Source organism: Anopheles coluzzii, chromosome 2, assembly GCF_943734685.1.
Source record: "Anopheles coluzzii chromosome 2, AcolN3, whole genome shotgun sequence".
Taxonomy (NCBI): domain Eukaryota; kingdom Metazoa; phylum Arthropoda; class Insecta; order Diptera; family Culicidae; genus Anopheles; species Anopheles coluzzii.
In genome coordinates, this window is record NC_064670.1 from 112,619,649 (window position 1) to 112,637,385 (window position 17,737).

At 45.3% G+C, this 17,737-nt stretch overlaps 1 protein-coding gene across 11 annotated transcripts in view; it reads right to left on the reverse strand.

Annotated features, from left to right (window-relative positions):
- Positions 1-17,737, reverse strand: part of LOC120949094 (RNA-binding protein Musashi homolog Rbp6) — a 582,997-nt gene that overhangs the window by 168,248 nt on the left and 397,012 nt on the right. For all 11 annotated transcript variants that reach the window (XM_040366093.2, XM_040366102.2, XM_040366101.2 and 8 more), the window contains one exon: positions 14,028-14,120. In XM_040366093.2, the coding sequence (XP_040222027.2) occupies positions 14,028-14,120 (93 nt within the window). The remainder of the gene's footprint in view (positions 1-14,027; positions 14,121-17,737) is intronic.

Consider the following 17,737-nt stretch of genomic DNA (forward strand, 5'->3'; position numbering starts at 1 on the left):
ATCGTCTATCTCGCTTTGTGGGTGTTATTATAACGTTTACCCACCAGCATGTGTGCCAGATGCGCCTTACTTCTCCTGCTTCAATGCTACTACCATCATCATTCAACCAGCAGCAGCATCAGCCGCAGTATTACCAGTAGCACAGCATCATAATCGTCACCGTGCGAAAGGTTCTACATCAACCAGTAACCAACCAGTAGCCCCACATAGCCAAGTTCCAGAAAGAAACAATATGCAACTGACTACTTGTGCTATAACCTCGATTCATCACGAAGCAGCCCGCTTTCCGTTCGTGTCGACAAGGCTAGACCAGAAGTAGTACCCGATGCACCTCTCCGGGTGTATCACACACCCACACGCCGAGGTTGCGAAGGGACACCCGATGCAACTTGGCTCACATCCACTTCAAACAATCAACCTTTGAAAAAGAGGATTCGTGTAACGAGCTTACCCTTCGTATCCTTTTTTGCGTTTTCGCTTCCCACACATGCACACATGGAGAGAGGGGCCGATTCAGCATTGGTCCAGCTTACTAGGATAGACCGTCATCACACTTCCGGTGGCAATGTGGGCTTTCAAAAAGGGGCAAAACAGCAACAAAAAAGCGCTTTCCCCTGCCTGGATCAATTGTTTGAATGTAACATCAACAACTCGGTATCCGCAAAGGATGGAATGTGCAGCAAAAAGAAACATGAAAGAATGAAAAGATATGCAAGCTTCCCCCCGTGCACTTCACTCTTGAAGGGGCAGAACTTCAATCTCGCAGCGAAAGCAGCCCAACTGTGTAAAACTCGTACCAGCACGATGATGCCGGTGTTACATGTTCCCTACCGTACGCTGTAAAGCAGCGATGATTCTTTTCCAGGGTTTCTTTACATCACATTGCCATCAAAGACGCATACCTAGGCATTTGCTGGCGATTTTAGTGCCTGTTCTTGCGGATTCCATTGCGAGCACGGCCTCGAACCACATTCACCACACACAGTGTTTGTGATCGACAGCTTGGACGTAGCTATCTTGACGATCTACCTCTTGGAGGTCAGCGAAGGAGACAGGCTAAAAGAACTAAAATGCGTTGGCAATTTCTTGCAAAACCGACCATACCCGGAGAAGGTTAAAAGCATTCAGTCTGTGTGGCCAATCCCGGCAAGCAAAACGCAAGGAAAACCCATATTCCACAAGATCTCCCCGTGTCCCCGGAAATGGTATGTTGCATTCGTGCTTCATGCATCCTACTTGTGCGATGGGTGTTAGGCGGAAGCGAGCACGGGAAGATACGAAGGTAAGCGCGAAAGGGTAAAAAATTCTACAAAAAGAGGCTGTATCAACCAAAATCATGAAGAGAGCGAGCGAGAGGCAAGGTAACACAACCGGAAAACGCATTGTGTGGAATGCAAATAGGGGCGTTCTTTTGAAAATCGCCGACATCCTGGCGACCGGATGTTCTGTCTCTTCCCCTGAGTGGCTTACGGGGTTTCCGTTTTTTTATGACGAAGCCCCGGCGTTTCAGATGGCAAAAGCGCTTTGTTTCTCGTGCTGATTCTGGATGGTTTGAACTTGAAGAAGTATATACTCAAAAAAAAAAAAACATCTATTTCAAAAGAATTTGACAAAGAGGATTACGTGGTGTGCATTAGTGCAGTCGGAGAAATTTGAACAGCATTCAGATATCAGAAGAGATGTGCTGTATGGTATTGAATGTAACAATGAAAAATATGAATCTTGTAAAATTATTTCTCGGAGACATTTTGATACATATATGTGAAGAAGACTTTTACACTTTAAAGTACAATGTTATTTAATTAGTCATCATGTCAAGCACATAGATAAAAAACAATTAAATATGTGGTCGAAATAAACGAATCGATCCTGTTAAAATAACAAATACCGTCCCTTTTAATTTTTTACCTACAAAGCTATAGAGGCATACTTAGCCATAAAGCATACACAGGCATTGTGCTTCATAAACCACATAAAAGTGGACAGTTTGAGGAGTGCTCGCTGATTGTATTCATTATCAATGGTAGTTGCTGACAGCGTCCCGCTTTGCATCCATTTAAGAAACATACTCTAATCCGCCTATCAGACAACAAAACTAAAAGCAAATATCCAATGAATAGGATGACACTGACACTCACGCTTTTTCCCTTCTCCATAGACCAGCTGAAGCAATGTTTGTTAGAAAATTTCTTTACAAAAATACACACACACACACACACACACACACACACACACACACACACAAACACTTCCCCATTGACGGGACAATCATTATCAGCGCGAAGCGTATCGCGCGGAATAGAGATGCCCAAAATGATCTGGTTGCTTGGAGAAGCAGACGCTCGAACCGAAAATCAAATTGCTCCGGCCCACCCCCAACGCCATGCTAGAACGTTCTTGCACCATCATGCCCGCACTCACGCCTGGCCAGAGACGTGCTTGCCAGTGCTTTCGATGCACCAACACGGTAGCGTCTCTTACCCAATGAGGGTGGAAGAGACGGTTGGTATGATCGTCGTTGTACGTGCGCTAATGGTTATACATACTTTAAAAGCAATAATTATAATGATCATAAACATTAAAATGATTTAGTTTATTTATGTTCTATTATTATGCGCTCCGATGGGGAGAAAGTTTTCGGACAACGCGGGAGAGATGGGGTGAGTGAGGGGGGCGGGCTTACTTAGCGTTACGCGAGCCCGAACAGCCCCTCCCCAGTCTACACGGTATGCTTGGCGCATTTGCTGAGGCGACGTGGCGTTAATGCTCTTGGCCGTGGGTTTCGTTAGTAGAGGGTACTTTTCATCGCGCGAATATTATGTTACCGATGCTGTGGAAGGAACGCTAGCATCGTAAGTGCTGCACAGAATGGAAACATAATTTCTACCACCGCACACACATTCACCTCTCGCATACGCTTGCTTTGAGGTAGAAATGATGCAGATGCGGTTGTAGCGGTGCCGCCAAAATCTTGGTGTGTCCGATGGGAGAAAACCTGGCGTTGGGCGTTAATTGGGATGGAAAACTACATGTTCTATCATTCGGGTTGGAAGTCGAGCAAGGATTTTAGCGATTTTAGCGAGAAAATAAAACATCATTGCAGAGAAATCACTTCAACTTTAAAAGACTTATTAATTCCCATCTAAACTTTATGTCATCGTTCAACTTCTAACTCACACAAAAAAAAAAACACACACAAACGACAAATATTCATTAGCAGTCGTTTCTGGAGTATTATTTTTCCAATCCCATTTGTGCAAATATTCTTTATTGCATTCTAAGAGCGACAAACATTGCACGCCGGGCAAGGTTTTTGCTCTGTCCGTATTGTCTCTGCAACCTGCAGCGGTAGCGGACGGCAAGAGCGCAAAAAAAAAATCATTCCTCTTGATGCTGTATGAATTTTTAAACGTTCTTATTTATGTGACAGTCTCTCAGCATGAAGCATTCAGCGCCACATGAACAACATACACATACGATTCAAAGGACGAAACCGGAACGCAGAACCCAGAACAGAGAGGATGGTTTTTTTTGTTGTACCTTCATCAAAATTTTCCACCATTTCTTTCTAGGTGCATCCTGCTGGGACCACATGCGACTGAAGAGTTTGAGCTTTTAATCTTGGCTGGTTAACTGCTGTGACTCCCTACTTGCCCTGCTCCATTTTTCCCCCTATGTTTGGGGTTTTTTATCGCGCTTAAACGGAGGATGGCTAAAGTGTATGGGGTCGAGCAATGGTATTTCTCTGTCCGAGAATGACACATCGGGATTCATGAGTTGCCTCAAGTGGTCGGTGTTTATTTTTGCTGCCTTTTACCCGCGGTTGCAAGATGAACACGGTTTCTGGTGGACAACTGCAATATTGCTGTTGCACGATGTGTTCCTGCGTCGAGATGGATGTTTAATCTTCAAGTTAGACCGGTGCAATTGACGATGCAGAGCAAAATAGTTAAGGTTTGTTTCAGTCACACAAAATATGGCAGAACTCACAAATGAATGAATTTATAGGAAATGAATTTGTAAACGAAATGAAATATTACTGTTTTATAACGCAGTTGAAACAATTTTTAATACATCTCCTTCGCTGAACTGAAATGAAATAGTGGATTCACCGGGATCCATCAAACGTGTTAATCCGCCTTTTCCCGCTCTCAGCCAATGAAATTTAATCTTGGTCCTCGGTGTGGGAAATATTATCTCCAAACCATAAGTCGCTACGAATCAATTATCCTACAGTTCAAATATTGATTTTTAATTCGAATCCTTATAGCTATCAGGCGTCTGGCACTCGGGTCTTGCCTTTTCATTTTTTTCCCCTGATCCCGTACCGTGCCCGTTCCTCGGGGAAAAACTGTCCACCGATTAGCGGGAGTTTCAATTGTTTAATGTAACTTTTTCCCAGTCCGCAGTGCGACTGGTGCGATACAAAGAAGGAAAAGAAAATGGAGCCCCATCTCATACCCAGTCCTCAAACCTACGGCTCCGTTAGTAATCCGTCGCGGCGAGCCTCATCGCCAGCGTAACGCAGCTGACACAGGACCACAATGTTTGAGTGAGAAAGGAACAACCAAAAGAAGAGAAAAAAGGCTGTAAACCGAGAGCTAATACCATTTATCGACTGCACACCCGGTCTCACACGGGAAACCATCGCTTCTCGCGGTCCCTGCTCCACGCAGTTGGATTCCGATACAGGGGGAGGGTTTCTGCCCGGTGCGCGCTTATCAGATGGTTCGATTGCGAACGATTTTACTATTCGTTTTCCGCTCGCTCACTTTCCGATCTCCGCCCGAAGAAAAACCAATATTTGACCAGCTCGTGCAATTTGGTCGAAAATCCAAATGAAATAGTCGTCATGCATCCGCGATCGCACCCTTTGCTGCGTGGTAACTGGGAGGTAAAAAAGCTCCTATTCGCGTTTCTAGAAAACCAGAAGAGAGCAAAAAAAGGAGCGAAACCAGCCAGCGGGAAGGATTTTCGCGGCGCTGTTTTGATTCTATCCGGTTTTTACTGCGCAAAAAAAGTTTCGCGCGCTTGTCGAAACCGCACTTCACGAAATGATGAAACGAGAAAACCCCCTTCGGTACTCTCCCGCTTTGAAGAGAGGGAGGTGCAGGCTAAATCCTTCGTTATTACTTTTCATTTGTTCACTTTACACCCGAAAGCTCTCGCTCAATGGTATGATAGGGTAACAATCGTAACGTGGATTTCGAGATGCGGGCAACGATGGAGCAGGGTAACGCCGGCAAAGGGTGCTAATAAAAATTATGCTCCAAGGCAAATGCGAGAGGCAAACAATGTAAGCTTATAGCTTCGATGAAATCGATTCAACGGGGTGAGTTTCACGATGGAAAAGAAATGGTTTCATTTTTATGCAATTATTATGTTTGCTTTTCAAGGTTTTAAACGTAGATATGCATATATGATATCAGCTTTTATCTAAGATGCTTTTATGACGATATCGGGCCGTTTTTGCAACTTTCATAATTTTATCCCAACACAATTTCATCTTCCTTTAATTCGAAATAAATAGAATGTTTTCTTCCATGTACGAAAAAGCAATAAACCTTGCAGATGGTTCAAATAGAAAGAAACATGATTGTGGACATAAACATGGATGGAAAGTTAACTGAGCAATGAGTGAGTGTATGCGAATAGTTCCAAAAAGACGGCAAACCGTTCCATTCCTGTCTACCACGAAGGCTCAAATAGCAAAACCAAATAACGTGAATCACTCACCCGTTTCGGTTCGAAGGCAACGAAGCGCACGACAACCGGGTGGCAAAATTATATCATAAAAATTGATTTCAAAATCACACTCACCACACACACACACACACACATGGAACGGGGAGTTTGGTCATAGCCGTCCGATTGCAACACCCCCGGAGCGACACGATCAAACGAATGGTGTATCAAGTGGCAATAAAACAGTGGTCGACGTGTGTGTGTGTGTGTGTGTTTCCTGCCCGCTGCGTGACGTTGCACTGTTGCCAATTGCGCTGTGCAGGATGCTCCCCTCGGGCAGGATCTAGATCCTTTCCGCCAGCCATGCATTGGCCTTTTTGCTCGGAGTTTGCTTTGTTTGCCACTGTTTGAACGGGTTTGAACTTTCACCACGGCCGTCCGCTCCGTCGGCACCAATCTCTTGACTCCCGGAGCAACCTTAAGCCAACGCAAGCGTCTTTGGCCCTGGGTTAGTTGTGTGTGTGTGTGTGTGGCACCATAACGGGCATCAGCAACGGGGGAATTGTAGAAGAACTGAACAGAAGCCCTAGAACACACATAACTACAAACAGCCACCAAACGACCGAAAAGCGATAGCGACAAGAGAAATCATGGCAAATAGTTTCAAGTGTAAGCAGGAAGTGAAAAAAAGAGTAGACGACAGCAACGGCACCGGTGGTGATGGTGGTGGTGGTGGAGTTAGTATTGCTAGCTGCCCATCCCACCACCACCCTCCGGGGGCTCATATCTGGCATGACGCAAATGTGCAATAATATATGCAAATAAAATGATTCAATAAAATAAAATAAGAAACTATACCCGGGGTTCGACGTCCATTCGAACGAGCGACATTTTGAGTGCCGAGAACGGTTTCCAAGGGTTCGAGTGGTTGTTGTGCCCCTGGTACGGACTCGTATCCAACTCGGGCCGTATTTGCGGTGCGTGCAGGAAGCACCGATACATATGACAGTAGTGCCTTCACGTGCGCCTCCGTTTGCATATGACTTTTTCGCTTCATCCTCTTCTTCGAAACAAAATGCTTTGCTACTTCTCCAACTCTAAGAAATAGTGTTCGTGTGTGTACACTTGTACGATGTTGTTATGCTTTTGCTTGGAAAAGGCATCGTCAGTATGGCTCACATAACCGTTTCCTTCCCGACCGCTCCCACTAGAAGGAAAGGATTCCAAGTGTAGTTTCATCCCCTCCTTTGGGAAGGCTGAGAAGGGCACAAAGTGTTGGGGATGGGGAGAGATTGCTCCCTGTACGTGTGTGCCTTAACAGTGGCAAAAGATTCAGTTGCACTATTCCATGAATCGTAAGACTTCAGAGCCATAACAAAACTTGTTACTTCCCCACTTGTGCTGTAAGCAAGCACCCATGATTCCTTCCCCTTTTCGCTCTTCCCTATCCCCATTTCGGCGGATGTAGAAAACGCAAATCGTTGCAATTATTTCACACATTATCATACAACATTGCGAACGCAATGGGAATGAAAACCGGGAGGGAGAATATCTCGTAAAAAAGCGAACCGAAAAACCCTTTGCTAGAACCGTTTTGTCTGCGGCACGGAGTGCAGCAGGATGGTGGTAAGCATTGACGCAAGTGCTCCATTTCGTGGTGTGTATCCAAGTGATTTGACACCGAAGTAAGTACACACGTACACAGACAGGGCATAAAGTGGATGTTGGTGAGGGAAATGTTACTACCAGGAGAAAGACGGCTAGCACGATATTATCCTTCCACAACAGTTGGATTTGTCGGTTTTTAAGGTGGGGGGTAAGCAACGTTCATACACAGAGCCCGATCTGCATACATTAAGTGGAGTAGTCGTGGCAAAAAACGCAAACACATACACACACACAAAAAATGGGCATACAACACAGCGAAGAATAGTTGTGCGGCAACGTTTACGACGTTGTGAAACAACATAATGCTTATGTGCCATGGTCTGGGCACATTCGAGATTCAATATCAAAAAGCGTCCTCATCCGTTCGGGGTTTCTTCACGTTCGACAGCTGGCTGTTGCGTGCGTGTGCAGACGGTGGTTGAATTAAAATGTAGATTGTAGTGCTCGTTGTAAGATATGATTTTGTGCATTACAATTTGCAATTTCAGCATTGAAATTTATTTTCTTTTGATTGATAGCAGCTCAATTATTGGCTCAAATGTGCTAAGATGCAACGTGATCATAAATAAACATAAAGAAATAAATGCATAATGGAATAAAATGTTCTTCTTCTTCTTTTGGCACAACAAGCGTTGCCGGTCAAGGCCTGCCTGTACCAACTAATAAAGAGGATATGGCTTTCAGTGACTTTTGTTACCATAGCAGGACCAATTAAATGAAATATGGATCATTAAACAATGATGGCTTAAGTTAGCAAAAATCCTAATTCGACTCCGATCCAGCTTCAAAAATGTCAGATCCGACATTGGAATGTAGTAGATATGGCCAGCGTTATTTGGAGTCGTTTGAAATCATCTCGAGCCCTTTTGTGCAGCCAAGAAGCATCTGGAATCGTACGAAGTCATCCAGAGTCATTCGATGTCGTCCGGAGTCATTCGAAATCGTCCGATGTCATTCGAAGTCGTCAGGAGTCATTCGAAGTCGTCCGGAGTCATTCGAAGTCGTCAGGAGTCATTCAAAGACGGCCGGTGGAACCGACTCCAATTCCGGTCAACTCCGAACAACCCCTAATGACCCCGACTCTGACCGACTCTAGTCAACTCCAGGCGACACCAACTCCGGGCGACTCCGTCGTCCGGCGAGTCGTCCGGAGTACTTCAGCCGACTTCGACTCTAGGCAACTCCGACTCCGGTCCCCTCTGACTCCAGTCGATTCCTAACGACTCTGAACGACTTCAGACGACTTCAGATCCAGCGATCTTCAATTGCAGTTTGCACAACAACAAAAATCAATTAATATTCATCGTAGCGTAAAACATGAAGCAAACAAACAACAAAAAGACGACATTTCATCACTTATTTTACGCCAATTTGGTTCGTTGCTAGCAGTGCTGTGTAGGCAATGATGCTTGTTAAGTCTTCAGTAGAAACGCTTCCCTCTCGTTCATTGCACAAAACACACAAATACACACAACAAACTATAATCTGCTTGTCAGCAAAATCGTCGCACGAAGCAATAGGGTTCATAACACCGTCCCGACCACAAACACGGCTACCCAAACGGTGGTTTTTAATTAATGAGTCTTTCGCCCGGTGTGCGTTAGTTTCTATAGTGTGTATCGCCGATTGAATGCTGACTACGCATGGATAAACATTCGACAAACTGTCATCACGCTTAGACTGCTGCTGATGAGCGATAATGATTTTCGAAGAGTTTTCTTTTCCCACCCAGCAAATAAAAATCGGATTTTCCATTCTTAGTTCCGATTTTTTATGCTCTACCTCACTGATTTTGCCTTCCATTTAACCCGTACATTTGCACATAATCCTTCCCTTTTGGAAAAAAACAATCCTTAACCACATGCAAAAGAGCTTGCTACCATCCTTTCCCCTTTCCGAGCGAGGCTGCACGGAAAGGCAGCAACTGCAAATGATCCACCGCCACCAACCGTTCGAGCGAGCAGAAGGGTACCCTCTTTGCCCATCGGGCTCTAATGGGAAACCGCAATAAATTCGTACGACAATTCTAATGCCCTGGATACACACTCACCCACACACACACACACCCTCTGCCACATCTCTCACGTGTTTCACGATTTTCTTGCCGCTAATGCGGTTGCGAGTGTGCTTTCACACAGCGCACAAACCCGTAAAGACGCCCGCCCGCCCGCCAATGATGACGGCGATGATGGTAATGGTGATCGAGTGGGTTTTGCTGGCGTACCCGGGGATCCGGCAACTGAGCAGCACTGAATCGCTTCTTGCGCTCAAGCGAAAAGCTATTGCGAGCGCTACCGATGGCGAACAGCAGCCGCCGCAAGCGATTGCCGGTCGGGGGCTACGAAATTCTATCGAACACTTCACTTCAGCAGTTCAGCAGTAAGGGACGAGGCGCTGCACTTGCACTGGAGCCGCACTCATACACAAGCTCGCGCATACACATTGGAAGGATTTTACTTTCTCACAAAAGGCATCTCAGAACGGGCTCTGGTCGAAAAAGGGAACCCCAGCTGGCAGTTGCGGCAGAATCTGTTCCGAACATTGCCCATTTATGTTGGTTTATGTGGGACGCTGCTGGTGGCTCGTTGAGCTTCAGCCAACCACCCCTCTCCACTCCCCACCGTCCTGCGAGGGAAGGCAGGAGCGGAAGCTCGAGTGAGGGCGATAGAAAATGGCGGGCGATAAATAGAGTGTAAATTGAGAAAATCAATTGCACATGAATTTAATCCCGAGCAAACGAGGCACGTTTCACGTGCGCTCCTCATTGCTGGGCGGTGGTGGAGGAGAAGGTGCAGCTCGTCGGCGGTAGAGTTTTGTGCGATGAAGACGCCACCACCATTTCCCAACCAATCCCACCCATTCCCAATCGATCCTGATCCGATCGCAGCAAACTCCCGTCTCCGAAGAAGGAAAAGTTGGTTATTGTGATGGGAAATTGTTCAAATTCCGTTGCACTCTCGCACACAAGGACGGGTGGAAATGTGTCGCGCTGCACCGAACACGTGCAAATGCATTCCCTGTTCTCGTGTGTGTTCGTGTTTCTTTGTATATTTTTATACTCCCTCTGCCGTTCTTCTACTTCATCAAATGCGCCAGCATTTTGTCAATGGAGCGCGGTGGGGAGGGGAGGTCGGTTCGCACTGCTTGCTGATGATGATCCTCGGGTTGCGCAAAACGTGCAAGAAAGGCAATCCGAGCAGACGAACAACGAACAAATAAACATGTGCAGACTGTGCAAACAACAGCGCCCGTACGGATCAATAGACGCTCGGGTGCAGCATTTGCTGACTAACAAGTGTTTCCCCCCTTCCCCATCCATCTATTCCCTCCCTCATAATACTTCTATTGTCTACCGTACCGGTCGCTTTCCTTTCTTTCGCCCGGACCCTGTGGGTTGCATCTCAAGCATCGAGAAATGGTAGGACGGAAAGTATAGTATTTTTCGTTCGATTGCGCTTGGTACGGAGCGATGCATTATTATGGGGACCCGGACTGAGAACCCGGTAAGATCGTGTGTGTGTGTGTGTGTGTGTGTGTGTGTCGTGTGCCCATGCCACACATGCTCAAGCATCAGCTGGCACACAATGTGCGTGTGCTGGCAAAATTCCGCAAATGCATGCGAACGGATTTGTGCAATCGCGCGTACATTCGGGTCGGGCAAGCGAAAGACATTGGGATTGCATTGTAGGACCGACGGACCGACCGTTTCCAATAGGAGGGGGCGAATGCCAATTGGGAAACGAATTTCCAGCAGCGTGCAGCGTTGCTCTGGTAGAGCAGCAACAACGGCAGCAGACACGGTAGGAGTTCGTTATGAGCGTGCCATGCGATGGGACAGCTGCGTGTTAGTTCTGAACGGTGCCGATTCCTTGCACTACAGCTGTTTGCAATTTTAGAAATTGAATATGTTAGATACTTTGTTGTGGAAATATGCCATTTTTTCAATGATATTGAATAATTAGTTTCTTTCCGGTTGAGTGTTTCGTGCATGCGAAACGACAGCAAACAAGGGCAAATAGAAGGTCCGACTTATGTCCTATTTCAACCATTTTTCATTGGAATTACAAAAGACGACAATACTCGCCCTTCTCGACAGATTCATGGAGTATCTGGCAAATTTCAATTCCATGATACGTATATAAGTCAAATGAATACTATTATCAAGTAATTAGCCTGTCCTATGTTCTTAGTAGGCAAACTCAACAAGCAACTCCTTAGATTGCAGACAGACGAATACGAAAATACTAATACATAACCTACAGAACTCCTTAAAACACTCTCTGAATTGTTCACAAAAAATGGATCTCTATGTTTTAAGAGCATTCAAGTTGAAACAGAAAATAATAAACTCATTGAATCTATCTATTAGGTGTTAATATTCAAAGACAGAAAACACAATTTTAATCTGCATTATAAAGATAACACGTGTAACGATTAAAACTACTTTATTCGGAATAGCACCTTACTCCCTCATGGTTCCAACATATCGGTCAGAATAGATATCTACTAACTAGAACTTAAACTCTCACTAAATCTACATAAAAAATATAGCACTATTAAGAAATGCAGGCTCACTACATTTAATTTATGAAAGATAAAGATCTAAGACGTTTCTTGACAGGATGACTTAGATTCTAGAGATCGTCAACATTGATAAAAATATGAAAATCCTCTAAAATATTCATTGTATTCTAAATCTTGCATTGAGCAAATTGATCTGAAGCTTCTACCAGACACTTTGGAACGTAAACTGAATGTTTCTTGTGTAGCACATACTTCCGTTTAAGTTTGTCATATATTTGGCTAAGCCATGCATCTTCCATGTTTATGCAATAGTAAAAAGAATGCCTACTTTTGTATATACAACCTCTATTACAAACCCTTTTACCATAAACTACCCTACTTATACTACCCCGTAGCTACTGCGCGCCGTGCGCCGGGACAAATTAGCGCTATAACATCAGAAATGTTGTTGTAGCTTTAATGCAAATCTGAAGCTGTCGCACACCGTGCACCCAACACCTAGATAACACCAAAAATGACAGCCTTTGGTGTACATTATTTTCGCCGTTTCTTTTGGTACCGTTTCCCTGTGCAAGAAAAAAAAAAACAGCACCCCGGAGCTCGCAAAACAAACTTTCCCCAACTGATATGAATTTAATTTTAGTTTTGCTTAAACGCTATTAGCTGTTTTCCGCACTTTGTCATGCCGGGAAAAGCCTCCAGAGATAGAAAGCAAATGAGTGAGGGAAATAGAGAGAGAGAGAGAGCGAGAGTGAGAAAAGCTTAGCGTGCACCAAACACCGAACGGCCCTCGATTGCTGACGGCGGTATGGGGGCGCTGTGCTCGGGCTGATGGGAAATGTGTTTCCCACTCGTTTGCCCGCGGTCTTCGAGATATGACTTTACGGGGTTGTTTAATTTGTTTTTCTCACTTTTCTCCCATTGTTGCTGGTTCCGGGCATTCGTGGCGCCCGCTCGCACTTCCAAGTTTGACTTTGTGTTTGTGTTTTCCCCTCATATCCTTCTCGCGCGCACGAGACTCGAGACGAAAAGTGTTGTCCTTTTAGTTTTTCTCGCCCGGGCAGCAAAAAAAACCCTCCGAAGCCCGAGAAAAACCACCTGTGCTTAGGTGTGAAGGTGGAAAACAGCCTCGGGCATAATGTGTGGCGAACTGGGAAGCTGGCCGTGCCGGATCGCACTACCCAGGTGGTGCTCATTTGCCTCCGGTGTCACCTGTGCCGACGGGGGCGTCGGGACAAGAGCGAGCGGGGCTGGGCCGAATGAAACAAAAACCACCCGGAATCCACGGTGTCGCTGGCGTCGGCAAAAGCATGACTAACTTTTGCGACTTTTCCCGAGGCTTCGGTACACAACCGGGGAACAACCGGTCAACGCTTTTCCCATCCCTTCGCGGCACGGTCGCAACCGAAACCGGGCAAGAGCAACTTAAAATGGCTTTAGGGAATTTGTTTGGACAATTGGATAAATGCTAACTTCACCAATCGGCCGCACCGAGTGCAGCCTGTGTCCGTGTCCTCCCGTGAGACGGTCTCGTAAAAAGACATTCCGGCGCAACTTCCCAGCGGCTGGATTATGTCAGACGGTCCCGTTGTTCTCAGGGTAGTCAGGGACTTCTGCTCGATCTCGCTCTTTGGCTGATGACTATCCACTGCTGCAGGAGGGGGTCCCAGGATGATGAAAATAATGATAACGATCTCGAGGCGTTGAGCGAAAGGAAATCGAAAGTAAAACTACGTTGCGCTAAGGCCAATTTTCTGCAACCGGGAAGTGCAACGGTCTCTAATCTGAAGGTCCGCGCTGGTATCTTTCCCTATCCGGGTAGAGCGCACAACAGTGTGGAAGGTGTTTCGTGGGAAAGATTTTTTTTTTTGCAAAGAACATCAAAATGGTGCTTCGCAACGATTTAGCGAAACTTTCCAAAAAACCGCACTAAAGCTTAAGTGGAAAAGTTTCAGTCCCCGAGAAGACGACGCTGAGAGCCAAAAAAGGATTTACTCCCTTGCTTAAAATCGGACACTGTCTTGCGGTGTTGCACGGTTGTTTATTTTCTTCAAAGAACGCTTTCAGCAATTGCCAGCAAACGGGCATGGATAATCCGATTGAGGTAGGGGAAAATAATAATAAGAAAAAACTTGTACTCGTGTACTTACCGGTCCAAATTGTTCGAAGTAGCTTTTAACGTCCTCCAGCGTGGTTGGCGCTGAAAGCCCGCCCACGAAAATTTTCTTCGTTCTCGTCACCATCTGTGGGAAAGGAATAGAGAAAAAAAAGGCACAATTATTAATTAACCACCAGTCCAAGGGAGCACGTTCGATCGATCAACTGCGGTGCGGTGGAGTAAGGCGAAAGCAATAAAGCGAAGCGAATGAATGCGATAGAATTGATTGGTCGCTAAATGATTGGGCCGTTCAGCGGCAATGGGGCAGCCGTTGTTTGGGCCCCGACACGTCCACCGAACGCAAACGCCGTGGACAAATGGTGGCAAATTCCCGCCTCCCGGGGCCGAATCGAATCGTTGGCTCAATAGCCTGTCGAACTGTGTTATTTATGTGCCCGTCCGCTTGCTTGTCCGTTTACGTACAGACTGCACACACACACACATACACACATAACCGAGATGGCATGCGAGGGCCTGAGGACGGCCAGGATGATTATAAATTATCCTCCAGTGTACAGCAGCAGTAGTAGCAGTAGCAGCAGCACCATAAAACCAGTCGGAGCATATAAATACAAAACATATTTTTATTGAACAATCGTGACAGATATGCGGCGGCGACCACGGCGACGGGGCCTGTTAACTGTGTGGCTGGCCCGTGGAAGAGCCCGCAGAACGCCTTGCAGCATCGAGCAACGCAATCCGGAAACAGTCGCCTTCCTTCGACAAGCGTTTCGATTTAAGCGAATCTGAAGCAATATTTCTCCGGACGCTCGAGGCGAAACCTTTCATCGCTAAATGGCGGAAGCTGGCCCGGTTCAAAGAATGGGGAGCAAGCGAGAGAGAGAGAGAGAGAGAGAGAGAGAGAGAGAGAGAGAAGAAAAAAACTGCACAAGAAAAGTAGGAAAAACACTCCATTTTCTTCGAGAGCCCGGCCCCACAAGAATCGAAACACGAAACGAATGTAAGGGAAACGGGATTGCCCTCTCCTTGCCGAAACAGAATAGAAATTCATCCGAAATGAATGCTTTTCCGTTAAGGAAAATAGAAGAAAAAATACAGCACACGCACTCACACTTCAGGGGTAGAGGGGCTCGGTTGGCGCGAAATTTAAGCCCCCCCTAGCGCGAGGCGGAAAGAATTTGCCCAACTCTCGCAGCGGCAAGTGGCGCTTTTTTTTTGGGGCAGATGGAAAAAAGGCGTTTTATTTCACACTTGTTAGTCAAGGCCAACCCCGAGGGCTGGTTGAAATGTGTTGAATTGGTTTTAAAGGATAGGGAAAGTTCTTGTTTTTTTTTTTTTTGCTGCCGCTGTTGCAAGCAACGATCCGTGACGCTGGAGGGCTTTATTGTACGTTGGATGGAATATTGTACTTTAACCGACAAATCTAAACCTTACAATCAATTTTTTGTTGTTCTTTTCAACGATTTCCCTAGTTAATGTTTGAACAACTTTCTTTTTATTTGTTTATTTTTTACGTAAGTATTTTTTTCTCTTTCATTCAAATGTATTTTAGTAAACACTTGGCCTTTAACAGCATAATGTACAGAAATCATTGATTTGATTATTCTTTTATTTGATTCTAACAAAATGTACATAGTCGTAGTTTTATTTAATTTTTTTTACCAACCATAATGCTTCAAAATTAAAAAAAAACCTACAAGGATGCTTTAAATAATTTGAAAACAAAATGAGAACAACCAGGCTGAACTGTTGGTTAATTTATTCTTACACTAATTATGATTGTAAACAAAAATGTCGCCTGTCATTTTACACAAACTTCCAGTGGACTAACACTTTGATTGCCCAACTGTGAGCGTGTTTGTCACTTGCTAATCAAAACGAGCCTGCAACAAACGATATTAGCGAATCAAGCTGTAAGAGCAATTTTCAATCAGCCTTCCTAGACTCCCGCCGGGAAGAGGGAACGTTTAGCGAAGCCCAGGTGGTCAATATTAACTACCCACGACCATCATCATCATCATCATCGTTACCACCATCACAACGGCAACATACATCCACAATCACACAAACACCCACTGGAGTTCAACTCTCACCGGTGCATCAAACGGTGTGTGTATGTGTGTGTGGGCAAACACTCACGACATTACGTAGAGGATAATTAAATTTGGCTCCTTGAGCTGATCATTTCCGCCGATTCCAGACGAGGCGTGAGGCCGTAAGCAAATTGCTACTCTCTTACAGCATGAAAGCGGATGCGGAGGGCGGAGGCAGACGGAGAGGCCGGAGGGGGCGGAGGACAAAATGAATGTCAGAAATGTCCGGCAGGGCCAAAAACGGTAGCGGCGAGCAGCAAAATGGTACAATTCTCGCGAGTGCATCAATCGGAAAATTACTCCCGGCTATCACCTTGGCAATTATCGTACACCACCAGCACGAGTGCGCGAGTAAAAGGGACTGCGTGTGTGTGTGTGTCTGTGTGCCAAACTACAGCCAAAGAGCAAGAAATTCAATTCCATGTTTGATTAATTCATTACTTTATTATTGCATTATTTTATTAAACCGAACATGTAATCAGCTGTCCGTCCTGGCTGTCTGTGTTTGGGCAGCCCGAAAGTGAACTCACCCCATTTCCCTGAGGTCATTGGGCAACTGCGAGCCTGCGCGGAGCGGAGGAGCGAAGCGCACGGGACGGAAATTGACTCCAGGGAGGGCAAATTAGTGGAGCTGATTGACAAAACGGGCCGCCCGTTTGCATTTGCCCCCAAGGATGCAAAGTGGGTATGCGTGATTGCCGAATGAATTTTACATCAGACCGGACCGGCCGGACGACTCCGGGTGCATCCGGTAGAGGTAGAGCAAGTGCAAGAGAGCAAGAGCCGCGCGCGTTCGGTGCGCTTGTCCGACACGGAATCAATAACCACTTTCCAAAAGGGATTGTGTGTGTGTGTGTGTGCTTATAAGTGAGCACCACTTCTTGGCCCTTCGTGTGCTGGGAGTGTGTGAAACGTTCAATTGCGTACCGTGCACACACTTGAGCGAAAGCCGGCTGTGTTGCCACGGGTAGGAAAATAATTCGTACTTCACCCGTAATCATACGGCATGAAATAAAATTGATTTCAATTAGCTGCACACTTTGCGCACTGTGTTTGATAATGTAAAGTGAAAACGTTCAGCTGAACAGTGAACAGTGTGTTGCAAATTAATTCTCCGAAGGACAATCAGACACAATCGCATTAAAAATAGTTTAAATAGTATCAAAATAAATCTCAAATACAATCAAAACGCTTCATGCTTTGAATGAAATTGATTTTTTGACGGGAAAAGTTATTCAATTCATTGCTCATTTAGAAGAAGAAGATTGAAAACTTAAAAAATCTTAAGAACGCAAATACATGATCCTTAAGTTTGGATCTTTTCGGTGTTTTCACAGAAGAATTACAAAAATGTTCATTCGTGTCACAACACAAAATTCATAGTAAAATTGAATTATTACATTGATTTTGTTTTCAATTGAACAATGCTTAAAAATTTCCTTTTGCTCAAAAAATCAATCAATAAAAGTCACTAAACATTTACGCACTCGCAACACAACTCAAGCACGAGCTTAAGGCTTAAAAGGAAAGAAATAATGTTGCACACCTTTTGGTGCTGCTAGCTTTCGTTCAGTGCCCCAAATCCAAACCATCCGAACGACATCCAAGTTCAAGCTCTCGGCAAATGGTAGCCGCCGTGCATTGAAAA